This window comes from Cavia porcellus, unplaced genomic scaffold (genome assembly GCF_034190915.1).
Source record: "Cavia porcellus strain 051 isolate PalLab524CR breed Dunkin Hartley unplaced genomic scaffold, mCavPor4.1 scaffold_6, whole genome shotgun sequence".
In the NCBI taxonomy this organism is placed as follows: Eukaryota; Metazoa; Chordata; class Mammalia; order Rodentia; family Caviidae; genus Cavia; species Cavia porcellus.
This window is the reverse complement of record NW_026947489.1, coordinates 38,517,993-38,543,755: the sequence shown is the minus strand read 5'-3', so window position 1 is coordinate 38,543,755 and position 25,763 is coordinate 38,517,993. Positions and strand designations below refer to the sequence as shown.

General features: G+C 39.0%; 1 protein-coding gene across 16 annotated transcripts in view; it reads right to left on the bottom strand.

The window, feature by feature from the left end:
* Arhgef11 (Rho guanine nucleotide exchange factor 11) overlaps nt 1-25,763 on the bottom strand; it is a 117,974-nt gene that overhangs the window by 57,438 nt on the left and 34,773 nt on the right. For 14 of the 16 annotated variants that reach the window (XM_063250340.1, XM_063250341.1, XM_063250344.1 and 11 more), the window contains exon 2: nt 134-166. The exons of the other annotated variants lie outside the window; for them this stretch is intronic. In XM_063250340.1, the coding sequence (XP_063106410.1) occupies nt 134-166 (33 nt within the window). The remainder of the gene's footprint in view (nt 1-133; nt 167-25,763) is intronic. 16 annotated transcript variants of the gene reach the window in all.

Below are 25,763 nucleotides of genomic sequence, written 5' to 3'. Positions count from 1 at the left end.
GAGGATGAAGTGGAGACTTCCTATTATATTCTATTTTGTACCTTAGTTCTGAAACATGAAGATAGTATCTATCCAAAAAAACAACTAAATAGGAAGGGATTTTCTTTCTTCTTCACAGTGGCACCCCTCTTACCTGGACAGGTGAGACTGCTTTTTATTGGCTGATCTTTGGATTAGAGAAAGGACATCAAAGAAGAACAGAGCGTGGGACCCAGCAGTGAGCGATGCAGGAAAGGAAGAAAAACAAAACACAATATAAACCAGACAAACAGACAAGACACTGGACATAATTCGTTCAAAAGAAAAACTGCAGTAGTGCCACGAGGTAGAAACTGGTCATAATACAGCAGATGAGTTTACTAATATTCAAATTTAAGCTTCCCATAAGCTCAGGAGAAAGGTCACCTTGTGTCTCCAACCTACTCCATCAGCCTGGTGCCTTAGCAGGAATTGTAAGCTGATGCCTGACTGAGTGGCCCTCAGGGGTCTTGCACAGATGCCAGTGCCCAGCCTGCCTGCAGCATGAACACTCAATGGCAGTGCTCGTCCAGCTGTCAATACAGCTGCCAGGACAAGGCCGGAAGGTCCTTGAAGGCAGAGTGTGTTGCTGCCCAAGGTCTCCCATGCCTGACTCAGTAGGTGCTCAGTCCTGTTCTTGATCCCGACTGGCTATCATTCTCTCTTCATTTGTGATCACTTCTGGTTTCTGGCTTTGCCCAGAATGGTCTTTCCTCTTATGTTATTCCCTGTTACTATAAATACCTATAAGCCAAAAAAGGCAAATTTTCAGAAGTTGAACTGGCTTTCTTCCAATTACCCTATTCAATCATTCCCTATCTATGTCCCACTTCCCTACTCACAGTAAAGATTAAGCTTTGGTAAGGTAACAGAGGTTTACTATATTTTAGAATCTAGAATGATCTCATACAATGAGCTATAAGCTATATTGGCTATTTAAATTTTAATGTTTCAGTAAAATTAAGCAGTTTCTCAGTTGTACTAACTACATTTCAGATATTTAACAGCTACATATGGTTAGTGGCTAACACACTAGATAGTACAGATTAGAACATTCCCATCATGGCAGAAAGTTCTACTGGACAGCGTTGCTTGAGATACTGTTGGGCAACTGGGACAAAAGTGGATGAGTAAAACATGTAGATCTTTAATACAATACTTAGAGACCAGCAGACTCCCATCAGAAAGGGACTCCAAGAAATGACCTTTAATATCTTGCCTTGTTCTTCCCAGCTCCCTCCCTTTCTTCTGTTTGTAAAGACTGTAGAACTATAAAAATATAATAGTTTTTGTCATATATTTTTTAAAGACTTAGGATAATACGGCAAAACTATGGTATTCATGAGTTCAACCGACAGGTGGTCCCTAGTCAAGGATGATCCAATGTCCTTCAGGCTGAGATAGGAGGGGACATACCTGAAAATGGAAATGACACAGTTGTTTGGGAAGATGTCAACTTGCCCAGTGACCAAGGAGATGCCCCATAGCCAGCCATCCTGGAACTTCCGCAGGACCTTGACTCACTCACTCTCTCTTTTTCTCTTTCTTTCTTCTTTCCTTCCTTCCTTCCCCCCTCCCTACCTCCTCTTTTTGGTGTTGGAGGTGTTTTTATGAATCCAGGGCTGTTTACATGCTAGGTTCACACAGTATTTCTGAGCTCTACCTGGTTTAGCTTGAGCTGAATCTGGGCTGGGACATGGGAAGCTCCACATAATTGAAGGCAAATGAAGCAAATATGCGGGTATTTAGCTATAAACAACCATCAGGAGCACAGACAAAGATCACTCTTAACAGCTACTGGGAGTTTCTCTAAAAGACACACTCACAGGCTGGCACATGCACAGGCTACAATATACATTTTTGACAATTTGATTTTTTTCTCTGAGAGCATAACGAAAGAACTGGAGGGCCAGGGATTTAGTTCAGCGGCATAAGCGCCTGCCTGGCAAGCGTGTGGTCCTGAGTTCGATCCCTGGTCCCCACCAAAAAAAGAAGGAACTAGAGGAAGAGATGCCTTAGAGAAGGCAGGTTGGGTAGATGTAAAGAATGGCTTCACTGTAGGGATCAACTGGATTTTGAGTCTGAACACAGGATATAGAAGGTCGTCTTTGGAAGTTTATAATTTGAGAGAGAAGGAAGGAAACAAAAGAGAAAGTAAACTATTTTGACATGAAACAGAGGCAGTCTCTCCCTTGTCCCTTCAAAATTTGGTAGCACAACTCAGAGTATAATCAGCCTAAACCTTGGAGGTCTAGGGAAGGCCCTGAAAAGTAGAGAACTTTACTCCAAATTGTGCTCTCTAAATGGACACCACTGAGACAGATTTTCTGATTTAATCTCTTGTTTACTCCTTATATTCAGTCAGTCAGGACTGGGTTGAGTGGTTTTGAGATCAGATTCCCACAAGGAATACAGAAGCTGAATCTCTCACACTTGTGATTTACAGTACAATTTATGCTCCTAACTTGCATTTCTCTAATGGTCACAGATGTTGAACACTTATTCATGTATTTGTTGGCTGTTTGTACTTCTTGCTTGGTGAAGTGCCTATTCATTTCACTTGCCCATTTCTCGACTGGGTCTTTTATGTTAGACTCGTGTGAGTTATTTGAGTATTTTACTTTTTCTTACTTTTTTTTTTTTTTTTTTTTGGTACCAGGGATTGAACTCACAACCTTGAACTTGCCAGGCAGGCAGTTATGCCACTAAGCTAAATGCCTGGCCAGAGTACTTTATATCCTCTAGACACTATTAGTCCTCTGTCTGAGGAGTAGCTGGCAAAAAAATTTTTTCCCGTTGTGTTGGCTGTCTTTTCATTCTACTAATTGATTATTCTGCTATATAGAAGCTTTTTAAATTTGATGTAATCCCATTTAATTCTTGCTGTTATTTCTTGTGCAATGGCACAAGTTCTGTTTAGAAAATCCTTTCTATGCCTGTGACTTCAAGTATTTTATCTATTTTATTTTCTAGTAGCCTCAATGTTTCTGTTTTAATGTTAAGTTCTCTGAACCATCTTGATTTTAATGTAGTACAAGGTAAGAGATATTGGTCCAGTTTTAATCTTCAATAGGTATCTGCTTTTTTTCATCACTATTTTTTGAATGAGCTATTGTTTCTATAACATATGCTTTGGGCTCCTTTGTCAAAGATCAAATACTTCAATGTGTCTGGGAAGGTTTGTATATCCCCTATTATATTTCACTGACCCATGTATTTGTTTTTGTTCCAGTACCATGCTATTTTTATTACTATTACTTTGTAGTAAGCTTGAAGTCAGGTATTGTGATGCCTCCTGCTTTGCTCTTATTGCTCAAGATTACTTTTGCTATTCCAAGTCTCTTTTATTCTCGTTACATATGAATTTTAGGGTTGTTTTCTCTAGATTTGTAAAGTATGCTGTTAATATTCTGATTGGGACAGCCGTTAGAGAAATGTAAATTAAAACAATATTAAGATTCCATCTTACTCCACGAAGAATGGCAATCATCAAGAAATCAAAAAATAATAAATACTGGCAAGCTGTGGTGAAAAAGGAACCCTTCTACATTGTTAATGATAATGTAAACTAGTACAACCATTATGGAAATCAGTATGCAGATTTTTTAAAGAATTAAAATTAGAAATTAAATATGACCCAGTTATCCTTCTTTCTGGATATCTTACCCTAAAATTTAAGACACCATATTACAATAATATATGCATACCAATGTTTATAGCAGGGCAATTCATAATAGCTAAATCCACACCCATCAACAGATAACTGGAAAACTAAAATGTGGTATCTATACAAAATGGACTACTTGATTATAAAGGACAAATTTGGAACATTTGCAGGAAAATGGATATACCTAGAAAATAATATTGAATAAAACATACCAGACACACAAGTTTGAAAAACATATGGTTTCTCTCATTTGAGTAAAGTACAAAGAGTATGGACAGAATTAGACAGGGGGCTGGATCTCTAGCAAATGGGAAGAGATTCAAGAGAACAAGGGCAAGGGGAATTAAGGGAAATAAGCAGAATAAAGATATGTTAAGTACATGAACCTAATAATCTCAGTGAATGTAAATAGTATATGCTACAAACATGAGCAAAAAGTAGGAGTGTTAAGAAGAACAAAAATGGGGAAAGGGAACTTGTAAGGGAAGGAAGGTGAAGAAGACGAAAAAGACCAAAAAAAAAAAAAAAAGTGAATCAATTATATACATGTACCCACTCGCCAACAGGATTGTGAACTGTATTTACTGCAAACAAGAATTTAAAAAATAAGATAATCTAATGCTAACACTGACCTGTTAGGAAGTAGAGATCAGGCAGTAGTGCAAGAGATGGGGAGTGGTTGATTTGTGGTTGATTCCTTATAGGTACCATCAGTGGTCTGTGGGTTGGGGACCCCTGAGTTGAAGAGGCCTACAAGTCCTTTTAATCTTCCAGGGTTGATCTTTTCTTTATATTATCACTGACCAAAATCCAAACAAAAACATAGGTTTTCTATGCTCCCATCTTGTCAGCTACATCACAACACCACTCCTCACTCTCATCAAGCCTACAGTTTCTCTCATTACTTGTACAACCAGATGTATGATAGTCTGGCATTAAAAGCTTTTCATCATGTGGGTCCAAGAAACTTTCCAAATTCAACCCTAATTACTTGGCTATGTTACTTGACTCCACTGGATTGAAAGATATTCTGTGCTCATTCCTGCTCTCAATTTATGATGCCTTCCATCCTTTTTCTTCTACAATTAGTAGTGGCAAACCTATGGCATGTATGTTATTGTTTTTCTTTTAGGATAAAAGATGTTAGAGTTATTACATTACTCAGTATTCAGGTTTAACTGTAGTGTTGGTACTTTGCAATTGTTTAATTGAGAAGTTTAATTGAGAGACTTAGCAGATAGCCAAGGTTCTTACTTTGTAAATATCTTCATCCTGTGTAAACGAGGGCAAGGAGATTTTGTGAGTGCTACACCTACCCTGGAGGGGTCAGGGGTGGCCTGTATATAATATAAGTCAGGAGAAGAGGCTTGTTTTCTTCCTTTTTGCTCTGGCTGCTGCTTTGAAGAGCTTCCCCAGAACCATGCCATATTGCCTTGGAGCCAACTGATTATGGACTGAAACCTCCACAAACAGTGAGCTAAATAAACCTTTTTCTTACCTAATTTTGGGCATCAGGTATTTTATCCCATAATGAGAGGAAAGTAAAAGTAACTAAGACAGCAATAAGTGGGTTTTGGGTTGCAGTCTGGTACTGGGTCTCTAAAAGGTTTGCCATCACTGCTCTGTATCATCTCCTAGTCCAGTGATGGCACAGGAGACCATCTCTAATCAAGTTCAACTTCCTATCAGTACCCACTGATAAGATTAGTATCCTTCACCTTTAAAAGTCCCATCTCTCAACACATGAGAGGCTCTAGGAGGGACATTCTAGATCTAAAACAACATCCCTTAAGAAACCTGAAATTCTATATAGCCATAATGCCATTAGCATTCCTGATGATTCTAATATAATATCAGCCAACACACAACACATATTCAAATTCTCCCAATAGTTTTATCAATGTTCTTTACAGCTGTTTTTCAAACTGCCTCAATCCGGGACCTAATCAAGGGTCTCAATTTACATTTATATCATGATATATAGATTTAATACACTCCCCCTAATCATTACTTTCTTGGTCTCTCATAATAGCAATATTTATTCTTTCTTCCTTTCTTTTTTGAGTCAGGGTTTTGCTACGTAGTGCAGGCTGGCCTTAAACTCACTATGTGGCCCAGGGTGGTCTTGAATAACTCTTCTGAGTGCTGAGGTTACAGGCATGCACCATCATGCCTGGCCTCTCGTAACAATGATATTCTGATGAGTCTGGGTCAACTATCTTGTCTCATGATTAGATTCAGATTAAGCATTTTAAAAGACTTCTGTAAGTGATGTTGTACAGGCTGCCCCTGATAAGAAGTTTGATTACTCAGGTGTTTTCTGAGATTTTGCAATGGTGAAGGTCTATTTTTTCTTCTGAATCAGTGAGAAATTCTCAGGGCTGTATTTTAAGAATTTAGAACTCTCTTGGTTCAGCAACCTCTAACCCAATAGCTTTACTATCCACTGATCATCCTTGCCTAAATCACTTACTGCACTGCTACAAAATGGAAACTGCTATTTCTGCTATTCTCTCTGTAGCTATCAGAAGATAACTTCATTCTTTTTCTAAAATAGTACTATGAACTTGCAGATCTTGTTGTCTTCTCCCAAAGTAATGTGTGATAGTCCAGAATTCTTTTCTTTTTAATGTTAAAGTGTCCCAATTTGACCAGTGGGAACTTTCATATGTTTTTTCAACATGTTCCCATCTGTATCTGTGTCCTGGCTCTAGTCACAAAAACATACTACAAGGTTTACCTTGTACTGATACTATACCAGACCTGGAACCAAACATTTCTCCCAGGAGCTCTGGGTTCTGTTAGCAGAAAGATCTGGCTCTTAGGTGCACACTGACATTGAGCTATGCCTCTGTTCAGGCCCTTTAAGTGAATGAAACTAAGAAATACTTATAAAATTCTGAGTTCGTACTAATATTTCCAGCTTGAACACAACATGACAGAAATCTCCTTCATTTTTCCCATTCTACGTTTTATCTTCCATTTCTTATAGTAAGATTTACATTGCCAAACAATACCAAAGTATTTATTCTTTTACTTTATTATATGATATTACAGACAAGATGGCTGCTGGAATTGTCACTAACAAAAATGAACATGCAAAGTCCAAGATTTCCTTTAATTCTTTTTGCTCTTAGACAATTTGTCACTACAAATGCTGTGTAGCAAGTTACAGTATTTGGGATTCTTCTTCATGTTAGTGATTTTTAAATATATTTCAGTTTCTTTTTATATTTGTACTTAGTTTTTGTCTTTTTAGGCTTTTATTTATTTAATTTTTTGAGTATCTACATGGTTAAGTATCTACATGGTTGAAAACTCAAAGTGAAGATTTTCAAGTATCTTCAGAAGGCTCCCTGCTCCTTCAGTCTATTTCTCCCAAATTAATCATTTTCATTCATTTCTTCTAGTAAACCAGTACATATAAATTAAATTTTCTTATTTTCCTTTATTGCATACATTAGTTTGTACTTTGCTTTTTTTCACTTTATAATATCTGTGTAGTAACTTGCTGAGAGGTTCCAAATTTCCCCTCATTTCCAGTGCAGCCCATGTTCTGACATTCAGTCTTGGCCCTTCCACACTGCTCCCTATCACCTAGTGTGCTAGAGAGCAAAGGTTACATCATGGACTTCCCTGTACATTCCAGTGTGGCACCAGGCATACAGCAGGCATTCTGTAAAAACATGCTGAAAACTCTCCTTACCCTCACCCAGAAGTGGGGGGTGATAAACCAAGGCAATGGGTTAGCAGCTTTCTGGAGAGACCATATCTTTTCTGTTAGCTATGATGTGTTTGGATGCATGGATATATATTTACATTTTAAAAAAATCAGTTGCTAAGCAATCTTGCACTTAAAAAAAAATACAGATTTATGCTTTCTCTTGAAAAGACAGAACCTCTTATACTGCTGGGCTTATGGTCTTAAATGGCTTTGATGCTTGAAGCTGAGTGGTATCCGCCTCTCCAGATGGGGTGTAAGTCTTACCTCTGCACAGTGACCTGCCCAAGGCTTATACCCTTTCTGCTTCACTCAGACCCCTCATAGGTATCTGTCAGAGTGGTTAGGTAGGAGTGGCTTCTAGAGTTTAAAAAATCATCATAAACAAAAATCACATCCTTTCTAGCTTTCAAAGGGAGGTTCTTAGTCTCTTCAGTCTTACACCCAACACAACTCCATTGTATAAATTAGGACAAGGTACAGACGTCCATATTCTATGGGAACAATGTTAACTTTCTTATTATCTACCAGGCACCACGCTAAGCATCTGTTTTAACGCCTCGATTAATCTTCCAAAGCCTGGTAAAGTAGTAGCACATTTCCATCTTTAGATGAGTAAACAGATGTTAAGTAAATATAGTTAAGAGTGTATAAAGTTATGACTTCAAGTTCTGAAGGGATTTGAGTGAAGCAGAAAGGGTTACAAGCTGTGGGCAGTGGTGCCTGCACAAGGGTAAAACTTATACCCCATCTGGAGAGGCTGATACCACTGAGCTGCAGGTGTCAAAAAGTTAAATGGCTTGTGGCCATATGTAGACTATTTGGCCTTTATTTATTGTCTTGTACACTTACATATTACACATATACATACACACATAATAAATAAATCATATGGGTTTGTGTACAGATTGACATGTAAAAATATACAATTATATAAATACTACTTATGTATATAAAATATATAATACACATACAACTTTGACAGGACGCAGAGACAAAGATAAAAGAGGTGCACTATACACAAGTTTTAATGGGTCTTCTTGAGATCTGGGATAAAGGACTACTCCTGAGTCCCTTTTAATCCAGGAAGGAACCATCCTACCAGGTCCTTCAATCCACATAAAGTCCACACTCTGAACTCTGATCTGTTTTATTGGTTATTTTCTCTTTATCTGCAAGGGTAGAGCTTTAAGAGGGCTCCTGGCACCCTGACTTTCTAAGGACTCTGCCGTGGGATACAGACTTCCCTATGGTCTGTGGCTGGCAAACACTGCCTCTGCCGCCTGTGCATCCCTACAGTAAAGGCTAGTGCATGTACCTTCTGGTCTACCAGTTAGTTCTCTCATCCCCGGAGTGAGGGACAGACAGATGGCAAGCGAGCTAGGAAAGGCTCACATATCATGAACTGGTTCACTTACTAGCTTTTAGCAGCAAAGGAATCAGCTGAGGTCTTACCCCTAGGCATTCAACTCAGCAGATCTATGAATTTATTTTTATTTACCAAACAGTCCAAGTGATTCCTTTATTCATAGGACCTGAGCTTTGAGAAACTCTCAAAATAAGTCCTTTAAGTTTTGAGTCTCTCACCAGCTTTCTCATCTGTGCAATGAATACATATTGATAATCTCCCTTTATCTATGTTCCATGGACTATGATTTATTCATACCTGTATCATCAGTCAAACTGCAGCCATGCCTTGTCCATACTGGGCAATCATTCCAAATATGCTCACTAAAGCAATATATAGTACACACATTTCTTCTAGAGCTGATATGAAGACTAAATAGGTAATACTTGTTAAATGCTTTGAAAGTATAAAGTCTCATCCCAAGGACTATTCTGTTCTTTCCTGGTCTTTTCCATGTTCATACTGGGTGACCCAAGTTCAGTAAATGTCAGGGGTGAAAGAAACAGGATGAGAATGAGTGAGTGAACAGGAAATCAAAAAATCTCTGGAGTGCTCAAATCCCAAGTGGGAAAGGGCCAGGAAAGCTGTTCTTTCTACTTCCACGAAGATCTCAGAGAGCCAGGCCTCACCTACCAGTGAAGACAATCTGGAGCACACTTGTACACAGAAGAGCACAGGTTAGAACAGGTCAATGCTGACACTTAAACACAGCTTGAAGAGGCAAAAAGACAAGCTCAACCTCAGGCTCAGTTTTTTCCTGGCTATGTTGTCTTGGGCAAGTCACCCAACTTCCCAGTAAATAATGCTGGTAACACCACTTTTTTATAAAGGGTGTAACAGCAAGGATCAAATCACTTTCACTCTCACCTGAAAGCTAGACTGTATGACCTAAAAACAGTCTCCCCATCCAAAGCTCATCCCTACTCCTGATCAGATGTTTCTTCCTTGGTAAACAGTGTTGTGCCCTTGCACATGCTAGAAATCTTGAGTTACCTCTGACATCCTCCCACAAATCAAACCAATTGCCAAGTCCTATTGAATGATACATTCTCCTAAGAGTTCTGGAATCCACCTACTACTTTTCCTTGTCTGCAGCACCATGTTAGTGGAGACGCCAACATCTCTCAAGTAGAAAAGCTGACCTCCCCACTTTGGCTCTAGCAGTCTGAATCCATTCTCTATAGATTGATCTTTCAAAAAGATGAGTTAGAAGATGTAACCTTTAGTGGTTTCCCACTGAACCTGTATGAAGCTTTAACCCTGAACATGTTTCACAGTCCTTCTCAAAGTTTTCACCTCCTGTCCCTCCTTATTGGTTCACTATATTTCATCCCAGAGAGCTTTGCTCCCACCGCAGCCAGATGAACCCCTGACTTAATCCTCAAGGTTCAGCTTAAGTGTGTTCCTCTAGGAAGCTTTCTCTGATACTTCATGACACTGGTTCTCCCTGAAATTTTCCTTGGTGATACCTAACTCAATAGCAACTAAATAACTGTTTGGAGTATCTTTCTTAACATCTATTTTCTCAATTTAAGCTTCGTATCTCTTTTTCTGTATAGTACATAGCAGCCCCAGAACACCATATACAGTACATTTAAGTCAGCTAATAGACGAAACAAGAGCTTCAGACATCAAAAAACCATAAGCACAAGTAGATCACAGCTGTTAGGGGAAGTAGTTCTGAAAGACATCAATGGGTATGGATTAAGACTGAATTCATAGGCTGGGGATTTAGCTCATTGGCATAAGCGCCTGACTTGCAAGTGTGTGGTCGTGAGTTCAATCCCTGGTACCGATAAAAAAGACAAAGACAAAAAAAAAAAAACGTGAAGAAGACTGAATTCACAACTTTATAGCTTTAACACAGAATAATAAAGTAGGAAAGCATTAACCTATCATGGACTTCCAGAGGAATAGTATCAGTCTCTTTGTAGAATTTTGAAGTTATTCAATCTGCAAATTTTAAAATTTCTGTCCTCTCTAAAAAACAATGAAGCATCACTAAACAAGCAAATTCATGTTGAAGCGTGTCAGTAACTACAAAGTGGTTTGTAGAGAGGATGGCCAAAAAAGGAATTATAAACGAGGAGATATATCAAGAGCTCAGAAGGGCAGGATTCAAGTGAGTATTTTGTGTTGTGCTGTGGAAGGATATTCTAGGGCAAGAAACAGCATATGCAGAGGCACTGAAGAAGTCAAAGGACACAGTGAATGTTGGAAGACTATCAATACAACACAGGAGAGAAAGGAGACTCAACAAGAGAAAAAACTGAAAAGACCTGGGTCCCAGCTTAGTCCTGTGACTTACTAGCTGGTTGATCTTAGGAAACCTCAAGCACTCTGAGTTGCAGCTTCTCTGCCTAAGAAACATGGGCAATTTACCTCCCTAGCCTATCTATCTCACAGAGCTGCTGTGAGAATTAATTTAGATACAGTATGTCAAAGGCTCTGCAAATACTAAGCCAACATACCAATGTTGGGCAGTGTGAGGACAAAAGGAAAAGACTGGCAAGGAATGGAAAGCCTTAAACACTATCTAAAGATCATCAATTCTATCTATCGATAGGGAGCTGAATTTAGTAGAACTAGATTTTCCTTTAAAAAATAAATCTAACTATAGCACTAGAGCAGACTGGAAGAGAAAAGGTCGGATGCCCAAAGCCCAGGTAGGGCAGGTGAGACAAAGTACTAAAAGTGGGCTGATAAGGAGTGCTAAGAGTGGCATCAGGAACACTGTTGGCCCACTCTACCTTGTTCAAGTGGAAATATGCTGCAAAAATAAAATACACACCAGATTTCAAGGACTTAGTACAAAAGGCAAAATCTATTCATATTGCCTCTAGACCTTTGACCATTCAGAGTAAAGTAAACCCTTGCCCAGATTCACCCATCCTTTGAGTTGTTTCCCACATCACCTGATATATATATTTCTGCAAAGCATCTCCTAAATGGTTGTTGACTTTTCCCTACTTTTTGCTGGACTAGAAATTCCTAAAGTGTGGAGGCCTGCCAAATATACTTGTCTCCCCAGTGAGAAAGAATGGAGCCCGGCTCCGAGGGACAATCACCTTCAGCTCTTAGTAGAGAACTTCCAGGGCTGCTCTAGACCATGCACCTTCTCTTCACTTAGAACCCAGGTCCCACAAGCCTCTCTCAGCATGGACTCACATCAGATCTGTCTCACTTGTCATATATGGCACTGAGGAACAGTGTAAGGAGTACGATCAGATCAGGTTTGTGTCTTGGCTCTGCCTCTGATCACCTACGTGACTGAGAGCAAATTATGTACTTTCTGTGAACCTGAGTTTACTCATCTACAAAACTAGAATATTAGCTACCTATCCTGCAGGGCTGTTGTAAGAATGGGGTAATGCAAGTAAAATATGTGTATCTAGTCAGTGCTTGGCAACACCTTAAAAATGGCTGCTATTCTTGTTATAAAGCCCTAAAAAAGCAAAATTAGTAAGCAGTCAGAACCTGCCTTGTAACACAAAAGACATTAATTCTGAGTTACCTAAGATAGACCCATGTATCTTCTGGAGTCGATGAGCTACTGCTAACTATCACATTTAACCACATTTGTTTTTGTCAATATGTCTCCATCAAACCGTTACCTTCAAGGAAAAGATCAGCGTCTCCAGACAGCAGGAGGAGACCAGATGACCTGGATACTGATTCTACATGTGAAACAGCAGACAACAGAATCACAGCAGGCTGCAGGAAGATCAAGGCCTAGAGCTGTGGTGAGTTAAGCAAGGCTTATGGAAAGGGAAATCTCTGAGGCTGCCACAGCTGAAGGGAGAAGGCAAACCATCGCATCCAGAGGGCAGCACTGCAGTCTAGACTTCCTGGTTTTGGACTAACACTACCCCTGTCTTTTTGTACACTCTTGAAAAGGGAGAAGAAAATTATACATAATAAGCATCTAATATGTTATAGGTATTCATTTAATCCTTACACTGATCTGGTTAACACTTATTTTCCCCAAACATGAAGAAAATAAGATTGACAGTGATTACCCAAGGTCACACAGCTATTAATTGGGACAGCCAGGAGGTGAATCAAGTGTCCCTCATAAAAAAGTTCAACACTCTTCCTCCTCTGCACTTTGGTTTCTTCACCCTTACAGTAAGAAGCTGAACCACATAAAACATACTCTTTCTTGTTTTAACATCACATGATTCTTTGTCCCTTGCAAATTTCTTCTGCATGACAGGTTTTTACTTTCAGAGAGGGGTCAGGTAAAATTCTCTCTATGGAACAGTGAGTGAGAAATTCATTTCACCAGGAAAAACCTGTAAGCATAATTGTCAAAAAAGATCTGGCAGCAGTTCAGTCCCTCCCCTAATGATGCTCATGAGATGGTTCATAATACTTTATATGAGTTCCCCCCCTTTATTAAAAATATCCTTCATTTAAAAAAATTTTTTTTTTTAAATCGGTACCGGGGATCGAACTCATGACCGCCTGCTTGCAAGGCAGGTGCTTATGCCACTGAGCTAAATCCCCAGCCAAGTTCTCTGGTTTTAACAAAGAGTAAAAGAGGTTAAGTGGAGCAGAGCAGCCCCTAAATACATAAGGTAAAGAATGATCAACACTCACCGGGCCAAAAACCTAGCAGATCTGGGTAAGAGTGACTTGTTCTGTGGAATGAGGTTTCTTCCTTTCTGCATTATGCCCACTATGTGATGTGATGTTGAAAAAGCCCTATGATACCTTTAAGTCTCAGTTTTATGTGCATGTGTGTATATGTATATGTATTTTATTGTTGTTGTTGGATGGGGTCTTGCCCTAGGTATTCCAGCCTGATCTTGAACTCATTATGTAGCCCAGGCTGCCCCTGAATTCACAGTCATCCTCCTGCCTCAGCTTCTTGAGTGCGAGCACTGCAGGTATGCTCCACCATGCCCAGCTTCAGCTTTCTTTCACAACAAAATGGGAAGACTACACCTTGCACTTTGCAGCACACTGTAATAATTAAATGATTTGTTAGATTAGAATCACTCTACAGGTATATCCTTTAGGTTTTACCTAAAGTTTTCCTCCAAAGATAATTGAAAGAAATTCTTAAGGAGGTAATACCTTAAATAGAAAATTTCAAAGACTAGGTCTCCTCAAAGCACACTTTATACTCTGTATAAGTGGAATTGTTTTGTGGGTCAACATTTGATTATTAGCAAAAATAATGGACAGCTCATACACAGGTAACTTGAAATAATGACCAATTCAAGAAGTCTTCATTTCACTTAAATAGGTTTGTAATTTATGTAAGATTATTTTATTTGTTTATTTTTTGTCTTTTTGAGACAGGGTCTCGCTATGCAGTTCAGGCTGGCCTTGAGCTCACTTCGTAGCTCTGCCTGGTCTTGAACTTCTGCAATGATCTTGCCTCAGCCTCCTAAGTGCTGGCATTACAGGCATATGCCACCACACTCGGCCATAAGATTATTTTATTAACGTAGATTTTAAACTAGTTCCCTTTCCTTTTGTTCATACCAAAAATGGACAGAAAAGTACTGGGCTAGTAGGAAAGATAGTCTTTGATTATAACAACTGAGATTAAGCCATAAAATGAGTAATGTGTGAAGATGATGTGAACTCTTCTTTGCACCCTCACGAAAGGTACAGCCTTTTCTTTAGCTCAGACACCTGCAGGGAGACGCATAGAGTCACCAACTACAATGGGGGGAAGGGATTCAGTGAGTCCTAGAGCTCTACATTCTTAGCTGGTGACTTCAGAAAGCCTTGCAGGAAGCAGAAGAAAGAAGGGCGGGTAGAAGAGGAGGTTCTTGTTTGCTACTATAAATGCCTGTTCCACCTTTCTAAAAACTGCCTGCAAACTCCTGTCCTCTAGTAAGCCTTTCCAGTTAATTCTCTAATGCTGATTACTCCCTATTCTTTGCATCCTTTTGACTTGCACTGTAATCACATTCCTGTTTACACAGTATTTCAAAAGGCATCTCATATATTCTATATGTTCCACTAAAATGGCAGTTCTAAAGAAGGTGCTCTTCATGTTGTGTTTCTCTGGTAACCATCATGTCCCCAACCAATAGACTGGGCTCTACAAAGAATGCTTTAAAATACACAGTTGGGTAAGACACTGACAAAGCCAGTCCGAGAAAATCTGAGTCACTTTTCTCTAGTAGTCGGATCCCTAGGGCTCTTGCCACAGTTTTCATCAGCAAGGGATCCACTCTGGATCTCTGGGATCCTTACTGCAACCCTTCATGTGACTATTGGCTCTGGAACCATTGGAGCAAGCCACTCTTGATAGAACATTTACTCAGCCTCAGACCACTCCAAGCAACAAACTCAGACATGTGCCTGCCTGATAGGGGATAGAACAGGCAGCCACAAACCAAAAGTATGCTCCCCTGGCCCTGCCTGTCCAGCTTCTTTAAGCCCGCAGAGCTAGATCATACACACGAAGAGAAAATCAACTGTTGCCATCTCTGTTGGGGGAGATTATATACACTGAGGAGGCACACAGAATATGGTCACGTGTCGCTGACCTCAGGGATACACTCTTAAAAACGTTGTGTTAATGTCACAGTGCATACTTACACAAATGGTTATACATTTATTAGACAATAAAATCTTATGGAACCACGATCATACAATGGCCTATGGATGACCAAAATGCATTATGCAGTGCGTGATGGTTCACTTAAAAATGTGCTGAAGAATGACCAACCTTAAAATCTGAATTCCTTTCAAAGTCCAGTGCTCCAACAGCTCATCCTTGCCCTTCAGCCCAATTTTCTAAGGCTGAATTCAAGTATTACTTTCTCTAATAAATATCTTCTCTAGTAAATTTTCCTAGCAAGTACAACTTCCCCAAGACCTTTTTAGTAACTAAACTTATTTTCATTGCATTTTGAGTCCTTATTTTACCATTTAAGCACTTGACTGGTGTCAACTATTTCATCCGTATAATATATGGATCATCTGATGATCATTTCATCCTCCAACCAGATAATAAAACTTAACAACAGAAATTCTATCACATACTTTGCAGAGTCCACAAATACTAACTGTTAAGCAGGGACTCAATAAATACTTATGAATGAGAATGGGTTTCCAATGATGATATTAATGGTGCGGATTTGCATATTCTGTAAACCATACTGAGACAAGACAGTATGGTTGTGACTGTCAGCTCCTGAGCCACCTCCCACCATTCCTTTAGCCAAAGGAACATTAGGAAGGTTACTTGACATTTTGCTTCAGCTTCCTCATCCATAAAATGAGGATAACAGCACCCATTTGATGAAATTGTTAGGATTCATTTATTTAAAACTGGTTTAAACAAACAAGAAAATCTCAGACCAGGATCTAGTCCTCAGTAAATTTTAGTCACTCTTGTTTTATTTAATCTTCACAATAGCCTCATGAATGGGTACTATTAGTGCAGATGAGGAAATTGGACTTAGAAAACTGAGTAACTGCTTAACTTCATGCATTTGACCAAGTTAAGTTGGAGCTGGTATCCAAATCTGAATATTTTAGTTTCAGAGCCTTTCCTCTGCTAGTGTATTGCTAGAGTCTTACCATCCATTTTACTTACCATAGATCTGTTCTTAACCTTAATATTCTGAAATCTCAGATTCAAAATTCAGGACAAAATTTAACTTCTTTAAAAGATTAGCTTTTTATTTCTCTGTAGTCAAATTCAGACTCACCTTACATTTATCGAGTCTTTGCTAGTGGCAAGTGTTGTGCTGGATAAACTCTAAAAGTACCTATTTAATGAATGATAAACTCCAGGACAAAGGTCTTGCATGAGGTCACAGGACTGATTGAAACCTACAGGTAAGACTTGAACTCAGATTCCCTAATTGTAAATTCGATTGTGAGAACTTACTAAAGTGGTCTGGGTCTGGGTGCTTCCTGACATGAATGTAAAGCACAGTGCAGACTACATTTACATCTGCTGGCCAAATACACAGGTTTTAGAATTATAATCTTGGTGCTGACTGACACTTAGAAGCTCTGTGACTCCAGGCAAGTTATTTAACCTTTCAACTTCATCAGTAGCAGAGCCAACTATTTCACTAGATTGTTATGAGATTAAATGATGGAATTCACTGAAGTGTTTAGCACAGAGCACATAATAAAACACTCAAAATATGTTAACTATTATCACCACTACCACCACAGGAAAAAGAGGGTCATGAATTGCTCCTTTATATTGGTCTAATATGTCTCCCACCTACAGGAACATCCCCATAAAAAAGACAGATGTTCAAATCAAAGGACTGATGGGAGAAACTAGAAGGTTCAGACAGATTTACTCAGTTAACAAAGATTAAGGACAGAATTGACCTAACTTTTAGCATGTGCTCTTTACCAGATCCTACCACCTGCTGCTACTTCTGATTTTTCAAAGATAACTAGAATTCCAGGGTATACAACCTTTCACTCAGTTCCAAGGGAAGGTCTATAGTCCTCCAACTTCCTAATTGCCGTTTTTGAGCTTCAGGGATTCACTCTGCCACCCCCAAACAAAAAACGAGTACCAGGCAAGCTATCCCAAGTGGAAAATTCAACTCCATCCTGGCGGAAACCCTAAATCTCTGCTGTTCTAGCAGATTTCCAGGACACACTGGCTCCCAGAAACCACAATTACAGGCAAGCTCAACGCAGAGGAGTAATTAGGCCCATACCATCAGCTCAGCAGTCTCTTGGCTTCTCTATCTCCCCCCCTCCCCACTCAAACTCCTTCTTAACCACTGCACAGCAGAGAGATGCAATGGGAATTTCCACCCTTTCTCTCTTCCAGCCCTTACTCCATTTCCAGGAAACTGAACAAGGGTGTGGTGAGGGAAGAAAGAAACCATTACATGGATAGGACTAATGCTGAATGGCAGCAAGAACTGAAAATAGCTTTCACATTAAGAAAACTATAGGGCCCCTTCTCTTGTTCTGTCCCTTATATCCTACAAAGATGACATCAGAACAGGGTTCCCTGTGTAAGACACCCAAATGTGAAATAAAAGGAGTCTCACGAAATAAGTAGCAACTTCAATCTCTATAGAAAGTGAACAGTTTTGGCTGAAGACAGGATGTGGAAAAGATGATATCTAGAAGGCCAAAGGAATCTAGGATTCTATTATGTCCAAGACTGGAGAGACACTCCCACAGCTTCTGCTAATCTTGGTCAGTGGAAGAACACCAACCCTTCCCTTCCTTTCTTTCTTTTTTTTTTTTGGTACCAAGGATCGAACTCACAACCTCATGCTTGTCAGGCAGGCCAATGCTGCTTAGCTATATCCCCAGCCCCTTCATTTCTAAATATACTGTTCTTCTATCCTGAAACATGGGATTGATGTTTCCATTATTTGAAACTACAGTACACTGATACATTATGCAGTACTTTCTTCCTTTCAGGGTTATTACCCTGCTTAGTTTAGTTCAATGACTGCCTTAAATATACCATGACAAGAGAATGGTGTTTCTTATTGCTGCCAGTATGCTCAGGGTTATCCCATTTCCTCTTACTCCTTGGATAATACTGAAGGACTTCAGTGGGGCTGGGTACCTCATTATCTACAGGGACTCTCAGGAAGTGATGGGTGGTGCAAAAGATAAGAATGGAGAGCCATCCAAAATAGGCAGTAGACTTCAACATCCTAAAGGGTTTTGAATGGGGATAGTTTGGAGGTCAAAGTAGAAAGCTGTCCAGGAAGTTTTGTGAGGTCATTACAGAGCCCCTAGAACTGTACCTGATACAGCAATTGGAGTAAAGCTCCCAAGTGGTCTGGTAGTGACCCAATTTCATCAAAATCCAATTTTTTTTTTTTTTTTTTTTCTTGAGACAAGGTCTTGCTGTGTAGTTCAGGCGGGTCTTAAACTTACTAGATAGCCCAAATTGGCCTCGAACTCACAGCAATTCTGTCTCAGTCTCCTGAGGGCTGGGTTTACAGGTGTGCACCACCACACCTGGCTCAAAATCCAATTTAAAACACATTAATCCCTCAAAACTTCTCTTGATTTAGCATCTTCTGACTGACCTCTACCTTAAGGAAGACATAATATCAATGCTGGAAATTTTCTATGTACTACTGGTTAGTTTCTTACAAATCAAGTGAAAAACAGGTAACATACACACACAATGATTTTATAAACACGTCTCTGAAGTTCATTCGCAAAGGAAACTGTCTCTTAAAGAGTACTTGTTTGAGACTTTTTCTAAATATTCTTAAATGTATTTCCACATCTCTGGGTTTTCTGATGAGGCTATAAATTCCTTCAAATAAAAGCATATAACTTCCACTTTTGAAATATTTTTGTATCCCTTTCTCCTTTACTGATTAGCTGGATGAAAATAGGTGGGGTTTTTTTTTGTTGGTGGTGGGTTTTTTTTTCAGTTTTTGGTGTGTGTTTTTTTTTAAACACACACACACACACACACACTCACTCTCTCTCTCTCTCTCTCTCTCTCTCTCTCTCTCTCTCTCTCTCTTAACCAAACTATCTAGCATAAGATAAGGGACTCAGCTGGGCATGATACTCACACCTACAATCCCAGCATTCTGGAGGCTGCGGCAGGAGGATTACTGTGAGTTTGATACCAGTCTGAACTACATACTGAGTTCAAGAACAGTCGAAACTGCATAGTGAGACCCTGTCTCAAAAAACCAAAACCAAAAAAAAAAAAAGATAAAACACTGTATACACAAACTGTTTAACCCATTTGTCTGTCAAACCAGATGACAAACAGAAACTAGCACAAGTCACAAATCTGACAGACAAGAGAGCCGAAGAGAAACTGGACACACCGAAGATGGAAACATACAATCACATGGGTTACAAATCAGAGATCAGTTAAGTGGATGACTCCAAGAGTCTTTCCAACCTTGGAAGTCCAGGGAGAAGAGAACTGAGGGAGGAGGGAAGGAACTTGTATATATCCCACCAAAAGCAGTATGGTCACAGGATAATAATGTGTATAATCTAGTTTCTCCTTCTCTCTAAGACTGAGGAAAAAAGTGCTAAAGGCAAAAAAAAAAAGAATTTTTTTTGATCCTATGTGCTGGACTGGGACTCAATATTCTAGTTTGGGGTAATGGAAAGGGATGGCAAGAGATTCTGATTTTCTGGACACTTGGACAAGACTCAACTTGGAGGGCTGGGGATTTAGCTCAGTGGCATAAGCACCTACCTGGTAAGCGCGAGGTTGTGAATTCAATCCCCGACCGACACACACCTACATCTACACCCACACACACAAAATGAGCCAAAAAAAGACTCAACTTGGAGAGGCAGTGAGAAGACAGTAGTGACTGATTACGTTGCATCACTTGCTGGCACCTCTTTCCCTGGATCACAATGAACTTTAAATGATTTGACTGATATGTCACCCCTATAATCCACTAAGGTTGAGTGTGCCAAGGGCCTGAGTCAGGGGACAGAGGGTTGAATTCTGTGTCACAGGTCTAGTGGGGACATGGCCCCTGCAGAGCTAGGCTGGCCAGGATTAGCATTTCAATCCTAAATGATTGGTTAAGAATCTCTGGGGAGGCGGGGGTGTTAGCTCAGCAGCATAAGTGCCTGCCGGCACCAAAGAAAAAAATCTCTCCCTAGAGGTGCTGCGCAAATAGCTAACTCAGGGTCAGGAGGAAGCATCCACAACATCCACATTTCTTACTCTGAAGTCACTCTTGTTCTCACACACCACTGGGTACAGTAGAATAATAGGATGAGGAAGGAAAAAAAATACAGGAAGAGAAAAGTGGCAGAAAAGAAATAGGGCTGGGGATTTAGCTCAGTGGCATAAGCATCTGCCTGGAAGCGCGAGGTCCTGAGTTTGATCCCTGGTACCAAAAACATAAAATAAAATAAAACTTACTGAAAAGAAATAAACATTGCTGTAAGATGAAAACACAGTGAAATGAGAAAACACAGGTTATCAAAAAAAAAAAAAAGGAAAAGCAACTACAAGGGAATGACAATAAAGATTGAGACAGGACTGTGAAAAGGAGTGGAAAATGGCCAAAGTATATTGAATAAGCATTGAAAACAGGAGAGAAGAAGTCGCAAAACTAAACATCAAAAGATTTGAAGCACTGGTAGATATGCTAAGCCAGCCAGATCCTTCCCAGCCTCTGACAACAGGGGTGTTAAGTGGACTTCTTATCACAGTCCTTGGGTTGAGATTTATAAAAGGGCTGTGAAATCATTAATTAGTGCAGAGTGTAAGGCACAAAACAGGATGATGCAGTGGGGAGAGGAGTCAGTGCAGAGAGAAGTGGGTAATTGGCATCTGCAGGAGCAGTCAGGCTTCTGTAAGATTTTGGATTAAGGAACTTTCCCTGGCAAGGAATTTGATCATAAAGAGTTAAAACTCTCTCTCCCCTCTCTTTACTCAAACATCACCTAAAATGATCACCCTTATTTAAAATTCCAATCCCACACTGATCATACTTTCTATTTTTGTCTCTTGGCCATTATTATCTAATATTTTGTAATTTAATCTCTAATTTGATTTGTTTAAAACATAAGCTTCAGGAAAGCAAAGGCTTTTTGTTTTTTGTTTGTTTACTGCTATAGTTTCAGCCCTTGCAACAGTTCTTAGAACTGGAATTATTAAATGAAAAAATAAACCTGTTTCTAAAATCCAACCAATTTAATTCTTTGCTACCTGACAGAATGTAGGGGGAACACATTTCATATACAGTAACTCAAACTAGAAAAAAATACAAATCCATTTCTCACAGAAGCATAACTGTTATGAGCTACAGAAAGCCTGAAAAATCCTCATTTCAAAGATGAGGAATCTAAGGGCAACAGCCTTTCTTACAGAATGAATCTGTGTGTCCCCTATCCCAGATTCACAATATGCTGCTCTGTGATCCACTGTGGTGGCATCTGGAGCAGTGGACTTTGGGAGGTAACTGGCATTAGGTTAGGTAAGATGCTAGGGGCCCTCTTGATGGGATTAGTGCTCTTAGAGGAGTTACCAGAGAGTTTACTGCCTCTTTACAGGCACCTGCTAAGGAAAGACCATTAAACATACGAGAAGGTGGTTACATGCAAGGTAACCCTCTTCTTAGAGGGATCCTAACAGAACCTGACCATGCTCACATCCTGATCTTGATTTCCAGTTTCCAGAACTGTAAACGGTTATTTATGTGACCCAGTATATGGTGTTCTTTTATAGAAGTACAAGCTGACTAGGACAGCCTAAAAGGTCACCTTGTGGCAGAGCTTGAATCCAGGCTTTGGAGGGTGCTTATCTGACAATGTAGGGTGTCAGTGACTTTAGAAACAACAACCTAGTAGAAGCTGTGAAAAACTGAAAAATCATTGTGTCTTTCTCTTTCACTTTCCACTTCTGAGACTTCCTCATGCTCTGTTGGAATAGATGCTATTTTTTTTTAATGGTACTGGGGATCAAACTCATGACTTCACACTTGCCAGGCAGGCGCTTATGCCGCTGAGCTAAATCCTCAGCCCCGCTCATGCTCTGTTGGGAGCCTAGTGCCTCACCTTTGAGAATAATAATAAAAAGGGAGCTGCTCCACTAAGTCTTGCTTTAATCATCATAGAGAAAAAGCAAAGCATAGCCTTGTTTTCCCAGGCTTTCCCTCCTACATGGCTGCACTCACAAGTAGGAGTTAGAGACAATGATCAAGTCCACAGGAAGTGAAAAGTCAGACCAATCTGGTTATGTTATCTGTACATAATTAAGACTGAACTTGAGTAGCTCCTAGGGACAGTTCAGTACTAACACTTGTGTACATCTTTGAAAATTTGAATGTGCCTATCTTTAATCTTAAAACCATAACTTTCAGGTGACTGCCTTCATTTCTGTGCAATCTGTTTATCAAATACAAAATAGATTTATACTTAATATGCTTTCCAAATGGCTCAGAGATCTTTGTATTTATCTCCAAATTTACCTTTACCAATAATTAACAACTGTTTATTGGCACAAAGAAAACATCTGGAACACTGTTTAAGATACAAACATGTCCCCGAGAAATGCAATCTTGAGAAGTTAGGAAACAGGCAAAACCACCTCAATGTGCAGTGCACAAATGAAAGAAATTAAACTCAACTCTACCCAAAGCCAAATGCACACAGAAAGTACTGGATAATATAGTCATCAGACTCATCAAGGTGAACTATACTAAGGTTGGTGGTATTCAATTAAGCCTTAAAGGATAAACATTCTTCTTTTATTTCTCCAATTTTTAAACTTGAGTTTGAACCTTGATTTGATCTAAAAACAGTACTCCTTCATCAATGAAGATTCATTAGCTCATCTAAGCCAGCTAGTGGAAAACTTCTGCAGAGGGTAAAGCCAGTTACCTGGCTGGAGCATCTGAAATACATTAAGCTGTCCAGAACTTAAAATCATACCCCTCAGTCATTTCATTAAATTATAATTCCTCTATTCAATATGCAGCAGCTGGATCTTAACTGGAACCTTTCACGTCTTCTTTCAACAGGAACTTGCTACCTAGAACACTTATCAAGTTCAATCTTGCACTCTTATTTATTGGAATAAAGGAAAACCAACAGTTAACTAAAACAGCTCAATGGGAAAAATTAACTGTCTTGCTTCTAAGATCAGCAACATAAGAATGTACCCTCTTATTAATTCTGTTAACACTGAACTGGGGAATTTCAGTCAGGATGATTAGGCAAGAAAAATAAAAGACATCCAAATTGAAAAGAAAGAAAACTTTCTTCTCATAGATGATCTTGTATACAGAAGATATTAAAGAATCCACAAAAAAGTATTAAAACTAATAAATGATTTTTTATTTACCTAGTGCAGAATACAAGACCATATGAAAATGTATTTTTATGTACTACTAACAATACAAAAATTAGATTAAGAAAAGTCTTCTTTTCTTTTTTTTTTTTTGTCTTTTTCCTTTTTTATCAGTACCGGGGATCGAACCCACGACTGCCTGCTTTCAAGGCAGGCGCTTATGCCACTGAGCTAAATCCCCAGCCCGGAAAGTCTTATTTTCAATAGTACCAAAAAGGAATAAAATATATAGGAATGAATTTAATAAAATACATGCAAGACCTGCATACTGAAAAGTACAAAACACCATTTGAAAGAAACTGGAAAGATTGCTGGAAAGGTTCCAATTAAGATCCAATGTGGAAAGATACCAATGTTCATGGGGTGGAAGATAACTCATTAAGCAGGCAATATTCTACAAATTGATTTATAAATCCAATGAAACTCCTATTAAAAGTCATGTGAAAATGAATAGCTAAAACAATCTTGAAAAAGAACGGAGTTGGAAAAGTCATACTTCTTGATTTCAAAATCTACTACCCACATGCATAAAAAAGAAAGAAAGAAAAAAGATATATCTCAAAGCTGGGCTAATCAAGTCAGAATAGTACTGATACGACAGAGAATGCAGAAGTATCACATACATTCATAGTCAATTGTTTTGCAGAAGTGACAGAACAATTCAAAGGAGAAAAATTAGTCTTCAATAAATGGTTCCAAAGGGTAGGCATGGTAGTGCATGTACCTGTAATCCCAGCATTGAGGAAGCTGAGACAAGAGGATTGCTGTAAGTTCAAAAACTAGACTGGGCTCACAGTGAGTTCAAGACGCGCCTGAACTACATAGTTAGACTGTCTCAAAAACACCACAATAAATAAATAAACAGTGCCAGCATAAGCATACACTTTCATATACAAAAGAATAAAACTGAACCTCTGCCTCATATCATACATAAAAATTAACTCGCAATGGCCCCACTGGTCTAAAAAATGCTAAAACCATAAACCACAGAAGAAAAGAGAGTAAATCTGTGCTTCTGAGTCAGGCAATGATTTCTTAGATATGACATCAAAAGCATAAGTGATGAAAAAAAACCAACTCTATAAAAATTAAAAACTTTTGTGCTTCAAAAAGATACTACCAGGGCTGGGGGTTTAGCTCAGCGGCATAAGCGCCTGCCTTGAAAGCAGGCAGTCGTGAGTTCGATTCCTGGTACCAATAAAAAGGAAAAAGACAAAAAAAAAAGATACTACCAAGAAAGGGCTGAAGATTTAGCTCAGTGGCAAAAGCACCTATCTAGCATGTGTGAGGTCGTGACTTCAACAAAACAAAACAAAACAAAACAAAACAAAACAAAACAAAAAAATACTATCAAGAAATTAAAGACACATAAAATGGAGAAAATATTTACAAATCATTTATCTGAAATAGGACTTGTAGCCAGAATACATAAAAACTTTTTTAGATCAATAGTAAAAAACAATTAACATCATATTGAATGAGAAAAAAACAAAATATTCTCTTTAAATCAAGAAGACAAAGATACTCACGTTCACCACTCCTATTCAAGCACTTGAAATCTTAGTCAAAGCTATTAGACAAAAGAAAGGGGTACAACTAGGGTAGAAAGAAGATGCATTATCCCTGTTTGTACATAATCTGATCCTATATAGTACTTTGAAGACTCTGTCAAAAGACTTAAATTCAGCAAAGTAGCAGGATAAAAAAATCAGTATTAGGCTGCCTGTGGTGGCACACCTATCATTTTAGCACTTCGGGGACTGAAGCAGAAGGGTCACCATCAGTTTAAGGCCAGCCTCAGGTACCTAGACAAATCTAGCTTGAGCCATACTGTGAGATCCTGTTTCAATCAATCAATCAATCAATCAATCAGTCAATCAAATAAATCAGCTTTTCTATACAATAATGAATTAGCTAAGAAAGAAATCAGAAAAACATTCCATTCATTATAGTTTTAATACCTAGAAATCAACGTAACAAAGGAGCTAAAAGACCTCTACAATGAAAAATGAAAAGAACATGAAGAGACTGAATACACTAGAAGATGGAAAGATCTCCTGTGTTCAGAATAAATGGCCATATTATTAAAAGCAATCAGTGCCTTTTTCGTAGAACTAGAAAAAATGTCCCTGAAATTCCTACAGAAACAAAATATTCCAAG